Source organism: Urocitellus parryii, chromosome 4 (assembly GCF_045843805.1).
Source record: "Urocitellus parryii isolate mUroPar1 chromosome 4, mUroPar1.hap1, whole genome shotgun sequence".
In the NCBI taxonomy this organism is placed as follows: domain Eukaryota; kingdom Metazoa; phylum Chordata; class Mammalia; order Rodentia; family Sciuridae; genus Urocitellus; species Urocitellus parryii.
The window spans coordinates 188,729,776-188,742,413 of record NC_135534.1 but is presented as its reverse complement, the minus strand read 5'-3'; the positions used below and the strand labels follow the sequence as shown (position 1 = coordinate 188,742,413).

The window sequence follows — 12,638 nt, the reverse complement described above, 5'->3', positions numbered from 1 at the left end:
CAAGATGATGTGGGTATTAAAATGTGAAGGGCTTATATTAGTATAGTATTTCAGTAGCTTTCTTACAACACAAAGTAAAGCAGTTCTTTTAAACGTAGAGTGTGCGGTTCTGTATGCACAAATGGCTTGTTTTTCTTTTGCAGTACCTTGTCCAGTGGGCGAATTCTCTCGTTCTGGGTTAATGCCCTGTTATCCATGCCCTCGAGACTATTACCAACCTGATTCAGGGAAATCTTTTTGCCTGTCTTGTCCTTTTTATGGAACTACAACTATCACTGGTGCCAGATCTATCACAGATTGTTCAAGTAAGTTGTGATACTCCTTTTCTTACAAATCTCATGTTGGAGACTTGCTTTTATTTGTCTCTGTGGTTGCGTCCATCCTGAATATCACTATTTTCAGTAAATCGGGGTGTCTAGAGTTGTTAAATTGTCTCTTTAAGAGCTTTTGATAACAATGGCTCAAAGAGTCATTTTGGAAATGTTGAACTTGGTACCGTCCAAATGTCCAAGAGTCTAGGATTTAATGACATGTATCTATCTCCAGACTCTCCTGTTTCCTCTTCTGACAACCAGAATCTTAACCAGAGTGTTTAGATAGAGTTTACTTATTGGCGACATCTACCACACACTGACATCTTTTTCTAATGTTTTCCTGTTAATTTTATTAGGTTTTAGTTCAACTTTCTCAGCTGCAGAGGAAAGCACAGTGCATCTGACCTCTCCTGGACACATCCAAAAGAAGTATGAAGTCAGCAGTCAGGCAAGTCCATTTGCTTTTCTTTCTTAAAATTTTTATCAGTGGATCACGATTCTATATAATGGTGGAATTTCTTTCAAAGTCTTACATGAGTACAATATAATTTGGTTAATTTCATTCAGCAAGTCCATTTTCTACATATAAAATGTTCTGTAGTGGAATGCTTGGAAAATAATTTGTCTTTTTACATGTCACAGAGAGGGAAACCACGGGGGTAAAATGAATGATTGCATTTACTCATGACTCTCAATAAGAACTTTCAAAAAGTGAAATATTAGATGTCCTAAGTACCAAAAATGGGAGTTCTTCCCCAGCAATGTCTGCTCAAGAATGTGTAGATGTGGGAGTCTCCTGATTCACTAAGAATTAACACTGGCCACAAGCAGAGCCCATCTTTTGAAAAGGGGCGTATGGTTTAGCCAAATGTCTTTTCTGAAAGACGGGAAGAATTACTCAACTTTCATGAAAAACTATTTACATATTTTTGCGACAAAAAAAAACATTTCTTGGAATAAGATGTGAGTTTAAACAATTAAGAAACATAACTCGTGAGCATAACTAAACCAATTGTTTTCCATATTTGTTAAATCTGGTTGCTTTAGTAGATTCTGCCATAACTCTCAATTCACCTTGCCCAATGTCATGAGTTCCTTGACATTTGGTTTTTTTGGATAACAGAATATATTCCTTATTTCAACTTCCCACAGCCTAGTCCAAACATGACTTGTTAAGGTTTTGTAAGTCATTTTAAAAGCTAAACCTAGGGCTGGGTTTGTGCCTCATTGGTAGAGTGCCTGGCATGTGTGAGACACTGGGTTCGATCCTCAGCACCACATAAAAATAAATAAATAAAATAAAGATATTGTGTCCATCGACAACTAAAAAGATTTTTTAAAAAAATGAAGCTAAGCCTATTGAACACTGAAATTTGCAGGAACCCCTAAATTAGGGACTATCAAACCCAGAGGCATAATAGAATCTGCTGGCCAACTTTTAAAACATAGAGATAGCACTTATAATAACATAGAGATAGCACTCCCAGAGATTCTGATTTAGCTGGCTTGTGTTGGTGGTCTGTCTTTCATGTATTTAAAGAACATTTCAAATGGATTCTAATGTGTAGCCAGCATTTAGGGACACTGATTGTCTGGGCTTACCAGAACATCATTCAAGAATAAAAATATTGAGCCAGGCACAGTGGCACACACTTGTAATACCAGCAGCTCAGGAAGCTGAGGCAGGAGGATTTCAAGTTCAAATCCAGCCTCAGTAACTTAGCGAGGCCCTAAGCAACTCAGTGAGACCCGGTCTCTATATAAAATATAAAAAAGGGCTGAAAATGTGGTTCAGTGGTTAAGTGCTTCTAAGTTCTATCCCTGGTGCCAACCAAAGAAGAATAAAAATATTGTTTATGCAGGATACACATGCCTATACATCAACATTATTCAGGCAACGGTCCAGCTAGCTTGAGTGAACTCACCTGAAGTAGGAACCAGTCATCTGTGTTGCAACCTTCTGATTCCCAAGTCAGGATTGCTCTGAAATGAACAGAGAGAAGGTTTTGTCTCTGATAGATTTCTTTTCCATTTGGTAGGTTTTCCATGAATGCTTTCTAAACCCTTGCCACAACAGTGGAACCTGCCAACAACTTGGACATGGTTACGTTTGTCTCTGTCCACCTGGGTACACAGGTAATGTAGAAGAAGGCAAATTTTAGTATGTTTTATGTGAAATCAGTGTGTCCTATAGAATCAAACTTTGACTATTAAATATATATTGTGTAAGATACATTAGACATATCAGAACAAAAATAAAATTGGTCAAATGAGGTAAATCAATAAGTGCCAAAAGTATACATACCCTGCAAATTAGTTTTCTTTGCACAGTTTGGAAGAAGAATAAGGAATTATCTTCTCAATGAAAAATTCACATCATAACTCATGATTTAAATTGGAACACAATCCCAGAAGCTGTGTCCAAGGGTTTCATTCTAACGCAAATTAAATCTGTGACACTCAACGTAGAACAGATTGTCCACATAATTATTTTCAAACAAACTCCTAGTTTCATGTGTTACAAACTAGTGGTAGAAGTTCTCGTAAATGACCATGATTTGTTGCTTTGGTTCTGTCTTTCTGGAAGCTGTGCTTAGAAAAACAATATGCCTTTGGACCTGATTATATAGGAATTCTATAAGAATTATGTTTTCTTGCATTTTGGTTCAAATTACAGCCGAGTCCAGAAAGATACTGTTTAAGGGGAAAGGAATTATACCTTAAAATGACAAATAATTTGAAATAATTCCCTGTTTTCTTCAAGAGTTTTCTGCATTAAAAAAAAATGTGCAACGAACTTGAAAATTTTTTAATGAGAAAAAAATGGTGTTTAAATAAAAGGATTCACCACAAAGTAGCAAAGAAAAGTTAGAAAACAAAATAGAATCAAGAGCTAACAAAAACATTGGCATTCCACTTATTACAGCAAGCTTAGAAGAGGGTGAAGTTTTATAAAAAATTGTTGGCCTGGCCTGATATAGTGAGGCATACCTCTAATCCCAGTAACTTGGGAGGCTGAGTTAGGAGGATTAAAAACTCAAGGCTAGCCTAGGCAACTTAGTGAGACTTTGTCTTAAAACAAACAAACCAAAAAAAGGGCTGGAGGTATAACTCAGTAGTGAAGCATTCCTGATTTCAATTCCCAGTACCAAGAAAAACAATTTTTTGTCCTCATATTCCATAGGAAATAATAAATCTTGTTTGAGACTTTTGTAAATAAGTGGTGATTGAGAGAGGTGGTTCTCAAATATTAATATGCACCAGAATTATCTGGTAGGCTTGCTAAAACCCTAGAGGTTCTAGCAGTCCTGGAATTTCTGGTTCAGTAGATGTGGGGTATAGTTAGAGAATTAGCATTTCTGTTATATTCCCAGATAATGCTGATGCTCATACTTGGAGACTCCTTGGTGTAGAGGAAGAGCATGGGTTTCCAACTGGAGAGGTAGCCCATAGAAAGCCTGTGTGTACCCTAAAGGAAAATGTAGCCCACTCTCCAGTGTCTGGCATGTGAGCTGAGGTCTGACAGGATTTAGCTCCATCTTCACCCCTTAGCAAGGTGACCTTGGTAGCAAGTACACAGGACTTCATATTTCTCACTTTGAAATTAACATAAATCCTGGCTCTAGTTTATACTTCTTAAGTTTTCCCTCCTCCCTTCCCCGAACACCCTTCTGATTTGGAATCTTTTGCTATCTTCTATGTACAAGGTATCTTAAATATGTTTAGAAAAAAGTAGTGCTTCCCTTGAATACTTAACTAGAAGGTAGTCCTCTCTTCACCACTAACCCCTCATAAACTTAGATTATTAAGATGGTAAGTTTTAACTGATCATGGTTCTGTTTCTGTTAATCCCTCTCCTTGATTGTCCTTCAGTGTTTGGTTTACATTTTAGGTTTAAAGTGTGAAACAGACATCGATGAATGCAGCTCACTGCCTTGCCAAAACAATGGAATTTGTAAAGACCAAGTTGGAGAATTCATTTGCGAGTGTGCATCAGGTTACACAGGTAAGAGAAACGTCCTTGTTTTTGCAGTATAAACCTTGGTATCATTAATATTTCATCACTGAGTTAAAATGTATTATTCAGATATATTAATAAGGTAAAAATACACTGAATAGGAATATTTTCTATTCTTGATAGACAGTGAGAAAGTGTTTTCATTATGCTGTTATATAAGAAGAAGAAGAGATCTATTTAACAGTCTGAGATTGCTCAAAGTTTATAAAATAGGCAAACCCGGTCCCATCTTTGCCAACTAGATGGGTAACCTTGAATGAGTTGCTTAACTTCTCTGAACCTGGTTTGCATATGTAAAACTGGAAGTCAGGAAATGAGAGAAAATATATAAAGACACATAAAGGGTCCTTCTGTAGCTCCTCACTAGTACTTTACTGAATTTATGTAGTGTATGTTATTTCTGGGTGTCATGTCTGTGTGCACATTTGAATGTGTGTGGGTAGAATAATTACTAGCTGGACTTTGGGCACTTGCATTATTATGGACCAATCTGTCTTTCCATTTAACTTAAATGAGTGCGTAAATTTTTTTATTTTTATTTGTAGCTATAAGTGACAGTAGAATCTGTTTTTGATAAATTTATACAAACATAGACTATATCTTATTTCCAATTAGGATCCCAGTCTTGTGGAATGCATATGTTACATGCATGTACCTTAGTTAAATCAGAGTTGAAGCTTCCAATTCCCTTCCCCACAAAATAGTTCAATTCCCTGTTCAATCGCATTAAAATTATTATATTAATAATATAGCCTCATCAAATAGAATGTACAATACATTGTTATGGAGTGCACTGAAATAATCTAACCCTCTAGTACTCTACCTTACTCATAAAATTGTTACTATACTAAAAACATATCTGAATATATATTTTAATTAAGGTGGGCATGTAATTAATTTTCTATACTTTAGTTAAGTTCCATAAAATTTTTAAAACATTTCCAAGAAACTACATCTAATAACTTTATAATCTAAAAATAACTTTTATGAAGAAATGAAAAAGCACTCTAATTTATGGTAGTAATTATTTTTACCAACTCGTCTATTTTCTGTATTTGAAATTCATGCACATTTTCTTTCCTGTACTCCCTCCTACTCTCTGGGCTATGTTTGTACGGTTTCATCTCAACATATGGTATTAAATGATGCAATTCTGTTATATATTTCTTTACCTAAAATTCCAAATCTCAGGTGAGTGAGCTGTACGGTTGAATCCTTATTTAAAAGAAAAAAAAAGTCTTGTGGCCAGAGTGCAGACATGTACTATGAGAAAAATAGAGTCAATCTTCTAAATACATATACATGTAAATATATGTGTGTGTATACACACATATATATATACTGTATCCTAAATGTATGTGCTGTTTATTAAACATTAAATTTATTGTGTGGATTTACTGTAAAAAATATAAAGTACTCATTATGGTCTGCATGAATGTGCAGATTTTTTTAGATTCACTCTTCTCAAAAACTGATTTTTATTGGTAAAATTTTCTCTTAGCACACTTTCATGTTATAAGATATATAAATGTTTTAGATATGTAGTTCCATGTATTGTAAAGTTAATCATCCTAAATTCTTCAAACCAGAGTCTTGAACTTGAAGATTTATGATTCTGGGTTCATTTCTGTACCTGTCCTTGGAAATGTCACAGACCTCATTGGGTCTCCATTTCTACATGTTAGTTTGCATTTCAACATACTTGGCAAAGAAAAAAAATGTTTTACAAGCTTATTAGCAATAATTCCCACTTGCCCAATTCTTGTACCTCACCAACTTGCTTGAAAACTATTAGTTTTAATGTCCTTTCAGGTTTTCCCCAGCTCAAAGATTGTATCATTTTTTGCAGGTCAACTATGTGAAGAAAATATAAATGAGTGTAACTCCAATCCTTGTTTAAATAAAGGAACCTGCATTGATGAGTTAGATGGCTATCGCTGCACCTGTGCAAAAGGATATGTTGGTAAGATGTTCCCATTCATCCTCCATTATCTTAAGATCCTGTAAACAATAAAAATTAATGCATTTACTAACATAATATATAAAAGTTATTTTCAGATTTTATGAGTATACTGTAATGATATAAGAGAAAGTCCTCACTTTTGAGGAAATATACACTGAATCAAGTTTGCAATTTACTCTCAAACAGTTCAGAAAAAAAGGAATATGTTTATTTTTTTGTGTGTGTGAGTGTGTGTGTGTGTTTATACTAAGACAAACTTTCAAGAGGGAACTGGAAATAAATCATGTAAATATTTACAAATGGACACTAATATATACAACATAATACAATTGGGAAATGGATATCACAGATGAACACTAAATAATATGGTTAAATACATATATACTTAACTGATGAGGAAGAATTCCAAGAAAGAAAATGGCCAGGGAAGGATAGAGGCAAAGTCAAAGAAACAGAGACAATTTTTGAACTAAATGTATTAATTTAATTTTTTTACATTATCTCCATTGGATGTCCATTATTAACCTTAGTTTCAGAAAGAAGATAAAAAGAGAGAATTATCAAAAATTCAGAGTCCTAAAATGACTCACAAAAGCCAGAGTTCATGACAAAATAGATCTCCAACCCATGATTGGCCAGTGGCTCTGTGGCCTTCATTCTAGACCTTCAGAAGTGGATCCTCCCAAAAATGTAACCGAGTGATCCCAGGGAGTAACCATCTGGGCTCTTTCTCTTCCTCATCTGTCCCAGGCCTGCACTGTGAGACAGAAGTCAATGAATGCCAGTCAAGCCCATGCTTAAATAATGGAGCCTGTGAAGACCAAGTTGGGAGGTTCGAGTGCGTATGCCTGCCTGGATTTTCGGGTACCCGCTGTGAAAAAAACATCGATGAGTGTCTCAGTCAACCATGCCAGAATGGAGCCACTTGTAAGGATGGAGCCAATAGCTTCAGGTAAAAGGCCAAGTCTGGACTTTTTACTGTTTATTTTCTTTACTCTTTGGTCATTCTGTAGTCTTTATGGAGTATGACTGTGAGTCCCAAGTCAGCCATTCTGAAATGCTGGCCCAAGGATTGGCTATAATATAATCTTCCCACCACCTGAGGACAAGCTATACTGAACCCAGGGGACAGCCTCTAAGTTTAAAACGGACAACCTGTTATGTTCTACATTTCCCAATGATTTGGATGCAGCTAGGTTTGGGAACCCCTGCTCTCTATCTATAAAGTCATAAAGGATGAAAGGAAATAGAATTTCAGTGTACAATCGCACTAGACAAAACCCGTATTTTTTAATGTTTTATGTTTTAGCTGAATTTTTTTACACTAGGTAAAATCAAAATGGATTTTGTGATTATGCTTTTTAGTGTCTATCTATATCCATGATTTTCAAGCATGTAGTTTAAAAACATTATTCAAAAGAAATCTGAGTCTAAATAAAATAATAAAAGATAAGCTGTAGTGGTAGAAAATGGTGAAGTTTGAAAGACTTTGTCTTCCTGAAGCAGCTCTTAGGGTGCCAGTAGAATATAGTTTGAAAACCAAACCCCCCCATCATCCTTACCAAGACTGCCCTATCTCAACCCAGAAGACAGCACTCCTGCAGTACAAAAGACAGAGTTCTCTTGCTTGCAAAGATGCTGCTGGTTCTATTCATTTACAATAGTTAAAAAAAGAAAAAATAATAATGTCATCCAGGCGCAGTGGTCCCAGCAGCTCTGGAGACTGAGGCAGGAGGATCTTGAGTTCAAAGCCAGCCTCAGCAAAAGTGAGGTGCTAAGCAACTCAGTGAGACCCTGTCTCTAAATAAAATACAAAATAGGGCTGGGGATGTGGCTCAGTGGTTGAGTGAGGTTTGAGGGAAAGACTTTGTCTCCCTGAGGCAATACCTGGTACCAAAAAAAAAAAAAAAAAAAAAAGTCTACCTCCGTTGTGACATTTCACAGTCCCCTTCCAAGTCAGCCCCCATCAGTTAGCATCCTCTCATAAACAGCCAATAGCACTATGCAGAAGAAACAGAGAGGAAATTCTGTCCATGAGACTTCTACCCTCTATGTGGAAATGAGGTCTCATCCATGTGGTGTTCTCTTGAAACTTTTTACTGTTTGTTTTCTTTATCTCTTGAGTGCTTTGCATTTTCTGGTGTTTAGCACTTTCTGATGGGCCACAGTTCCAAATTCTCTCCAGGGTTCAAACAATGGATGAACATCAAATTCATTTAAATCCTAACAATAGAAAAGGAGAAGAGGAACTTTCCTAATGTCTGATTGTATCAAACATGGGTAGATCAAACAGATTTATCAAGTGCAGAAACCTGGTAAAGATCCCCCAGTTCCAACTGAGATATCCCTTTAAACTCCCCAATACCATTTATTCCCATTAATCATTTTTCCATCAATATCACAGAAGTGTCCCTATGAATATACTAATGCTATGTCCTCTTTAATTACAAAATGTTTTAGTCATACAGAAAATTACAAGGAATAATGAAACTCATGCACTCATCCCTGTGATTATCAAACCTTAATATTTGCCTGTGTTTGATTCACATTCTTTAAAGAAACAAGTTCTTAAGGTGAATTCCCTCTAATATGCATGTGCACACATGTACACCTGCACAAACACACGTTCTCCTTCCTCAGTGGTGACCATGGTCCTGAAGTTGGTATGAATCTTGTGCCTTTCAGGGTTTATGAATTAGTACACATATGACTTCTGAAAAACAATACATAGTATAGATTTGCATGTTACATAAGTAGGATCATACTGTATCCTCTTCCAATTTTTTTTTTCAATCAAGGTTGTTTTCAAGTATTGTCAGGGTGGATCCATTCCACCTTTGGTTCATTTGTTTTAGCTGCTGCTTACTCTCTTGACCCATGATAATACCATGACTCGCTTTCCAATTCTCCTTTTCAGAGACATTTAGAATGGCACTGCTATGAGCATATATTATACAGGTTCTTGTGCATCTTCTGCAATAATCTCCCAGAGTAGATGACAAGAAATGGATACAGAGGACCTGGGAAACTTGACTCTTCTTGGCATTGTCAAATTGTCACTGTGCTCACTCTATGAGATTTCCTAATTCATGACAACCTTGTTAACATTTAGCATCCTCAGATCTATTTTCCATTCTGGTGGATTTAAATGATTTGCTGCATTCCATAGAAACTAAGAACAGGTTTACCCAAAAGACTTAAAAACAGCATACTACAGGGACACAGCCACATCAATGTTTATAGCAGCACAATTCACAATAGCTAAACTGTAGAGCCAACCTAGATGGCCTTCAGTGAATGAATGGATTAAAAAAAATGTGGCATATATACACAATGGAATTTTACTCAGCAATAAAAGAGAATAAAATCATGGCATTTGCAGGTAAATGGATGGAGTTAGAGAAGATAATGCGAAATTAGCCAATCCAAAAAACAAAAAACAAAAACAAACAAATGCCGAATGTTTTCTCTGATATAAGGAGGCTGACTCATAAGTGGGGTAGGGAAGGACAGCATGAGAGGAATTGATGAATTCTAGATAGGGCAAAGGGTTGGGAGGAGTAGGGAGGGGGCAGGGGATTAGCAAGGATGGTGGAATGTGATGGACGTCATCATCCAAAGTACATGTATGAAGACAGAATTGGGTGTCAACATACTTTGTATACAGAGATATGAAAAATTGTGCTGTATACCTATAATAAGAATTATAATGCATTCTTCTGTCATTTATTTTTTTGAAAAAAAAATCAATAGAAAACAAGAGGACTTGGATAAATTACTTAACCTCTCTAGTGACAGCCTAATTCATATGTTACTCATTGTTATAAAGATTGGCTTAATATATAGAAAGGCTTTAGAACAACAGCAGAACTTTTCATACTTTTCCAAGAACATCTATGGGAGAGAATTAAAAATGTATAAATAATATCCCACCTGGACTGGCACTACTTTCCACTTTATTTCTGCCACTACAAACTTCCTAGTATATGTCATCCCAAATAGATTTTCATCTGATGAACTGGGAAAAGCAACTAACAAAGCACTGTTTGGATGTGAGAACATGTTTCCGCATTTCAGTTTTCAAAGCCTTCTGAAACAAGGTGATCATAAACTGGAGATTCCTTCTAATTTTTTTCTGCAACTGTTCCAGTTGTTATAACTTTTCATTTTCTTTCAGGTGCCAGTGTGCCGCAGGCTTCACAGGGCCACACTGTGAACTGAACATCAATGAATGTCAGTCTAACCCATGTAGAAATCAGGCCACCTGTGTGGACGGATTAAACTCATACAGTTGTAAGTGCCAGCCAGGATTTTCAGGCAAAAGATGTGAAACAGGTATATATGAACTCTATGTTATCAATAATAATACTAAAAGTAGCAATATAATAACAATATCCATTTTTGCTTATAATATGTACTGCATACATGCCAAAAACTTTATATTTATTTAATCTTCACATCCATCCAATAAACTAGGTACTATGATTAATGTCCCCAACAGCACAGATGAGGAAATTGAAGCTTAGAAATGGAGAGAGGGGAAATAGAGCCAGCTGAATTTGGCAGAACTCTTCCATGTCTCTAGAAAGTACACTTCCATAGGCCATTTGACTTTGAAAGTGTGAGCCTGTGGACATGTTTGGGAATCATAGGCCAACGCTAAACTGCTTTCTCAGGAGACAGGCATCTTTTAGCTGCAGGACTTTGATTTTATTGAATAGGTTTTGCAGAATTGCCCATGAAATAGAGTAAAACCAGAGCTCTGCATAGGGCAGGCTATTGCCCTTGCAGTTACCCCTGCTTCCTTCCTGCAACATCAATCACTTCCTCTCCACTGAGTCATTCTCCTCTGAACACAAACATGCTTTAGTATCTCTTGGCTTTACTAACACTCCAATTCCATCTCTCCTGCCAGTGGCTCTGTATTTCTCTGCTCTCTTTCACAATTGAGTGCTCTTCCAATCTTTTATATGCACACTGGTTATCTTTTTCAAAGGGGTGTGCTATGTAAATATTACAAAACATTATTTTGTAAATAATCTATATGTAATTCTGAAAATGCTTCTCAAGTAATTGTATTTACTGAAAATTGGTTTCTTGGGCAATAGCACTGCTTGCCTGCTGCTTACATTAGACTACTGGAAGTGCCTCCCCGGTGCCACAGTCTGCACTTTCTTATTTGTTTCAGAACAGCCTACAGGTTTCAATCTGGATTTTGAAGTTTCTGGCATCTATGGGTACGTCATGCTCGATGGCGTGCTTCCTACTCTCCATGCTGTAACCTGCGCATTCTGGATGAAATCCTCTGACAGCATTAACTATGGAACACCAATCTCATACGCACTAGAGGATGACAGCGACAATACCTTCCTCCTGACCGATTACAATGGGTAAGCAGAAGAGTGAGGATGGAGGTGCACAGGACCTCATCCTGGCACCTGATAATTCAGAAGTGACATTGGGGTGGTGGCTGGGGAAACAGGGAGAATGAGGTGCATTATGGATTCATGAGAGACAGGTATATTATGAACCAGTCTACAAGCTCAGCACAAGGTGAAACTTCTTTATTTCTTCAGGATAAGTTAAATTCAATGTAATTCCCTCTGCATTGTCAGGAAAGTTGCTTCAGTTACACTCAGAGTTTTGCTTAAGAGCCACAGACCCAGGCAGGACCTTCATCATTGGTCCACCGTTCATACTTTTTATTGTTGAGCTGTCCACTGGCTCAGCCTCTAGGGGCCCTGTAGGACCACTGCTCTTTTCCACAGTCCTTAGCAAGGCTTCAAGTCTAGCCTTCGATGTGGATAGACTGTAGTGCACCACTTGGCACTTCCCACTGGTACACCCACATTGTTGGCCTCCTAATGGGCAGGTTGTAGACCCCAGAGACCTACTTAGCTCTCAATCCTCTCTTCAATTCAGGGAGTCCCACTACTCTGATGGAAATCTCCCCATCTTCAGACACTATTCTTCTTATGGAATTTGGGCTTTCAAAAAAAAATCAAAAAGTTTACAAAAATCCTCCCTTAAAGCAAAACATACATAAAGAGAGAACTTGTTTCCTACTTGAGTAGGGAAAGGAAAATTGAAAATGCAGAACGAAAGCAATTAATATTGCAAAAACATTACTTTTCCATGAACATCTTTGTATGGGGTTTGAGAAGATTCTGGAAGAGCTATTCAATTAATGTTTATCTTCCTTATCAACTTTACATGTCATTTTTCTCCATTTGATTTTGAAATTCTTTCACTTTAAACTGTTTGTTATCTTGAAGTTCTCCGAGTGATGCGATTGTTGGAAACCTCTTTCAGTGGCCACTCTCATTCAGTTCCAAATATTCTT

At 36.8% G+C, this 12,638-nt stretch overlaps 1 protein-coding gene across 1 annotated transcript in view; it reads left to right on the top strand.

The window, feature by feature from the left end:
- The window catches only part of Svep1 (sushi, von Willebrand factor type A, EGF and pentraxin domain containing 1), a 176,915-nt gene that overhangs the window by 105,242 nt on the left and 59,035 nt on the right, over window positions 1-12,638 (top strand). The window contains exons 19-26 of the mRNA XM_026391104.2: window positions 144-305; window positions 671-762; window positions 2,354-2,450; window positions 4,207-4,320; window positions 6,182-6,295; window positions 7,046-7,247; window positions 10,473-10,630; window positions 11,484-11,685. Of these exons, the coding sequence (XP_026246889.2) occupies window positions 144-305; window positions 671-762; window positions 2,354-2,450; window positions 4,207-4,320; window positions 6,182-6,295; window positions 7,046-7,247; window positions 10,473-10,630; window positions 11,484-11,685 (1,141 nt within the window). The remainder of the gene's footprint in view (window positions 1-143; window positions 306-670; window positions 763-2,353; window positions 2,451-4,206; window positions 4,321-6,181; window positions 6,296-7,045; window positions 7,248-10,472; window positions 10,631-11,483; window positions 11,686-12,638) is intronic.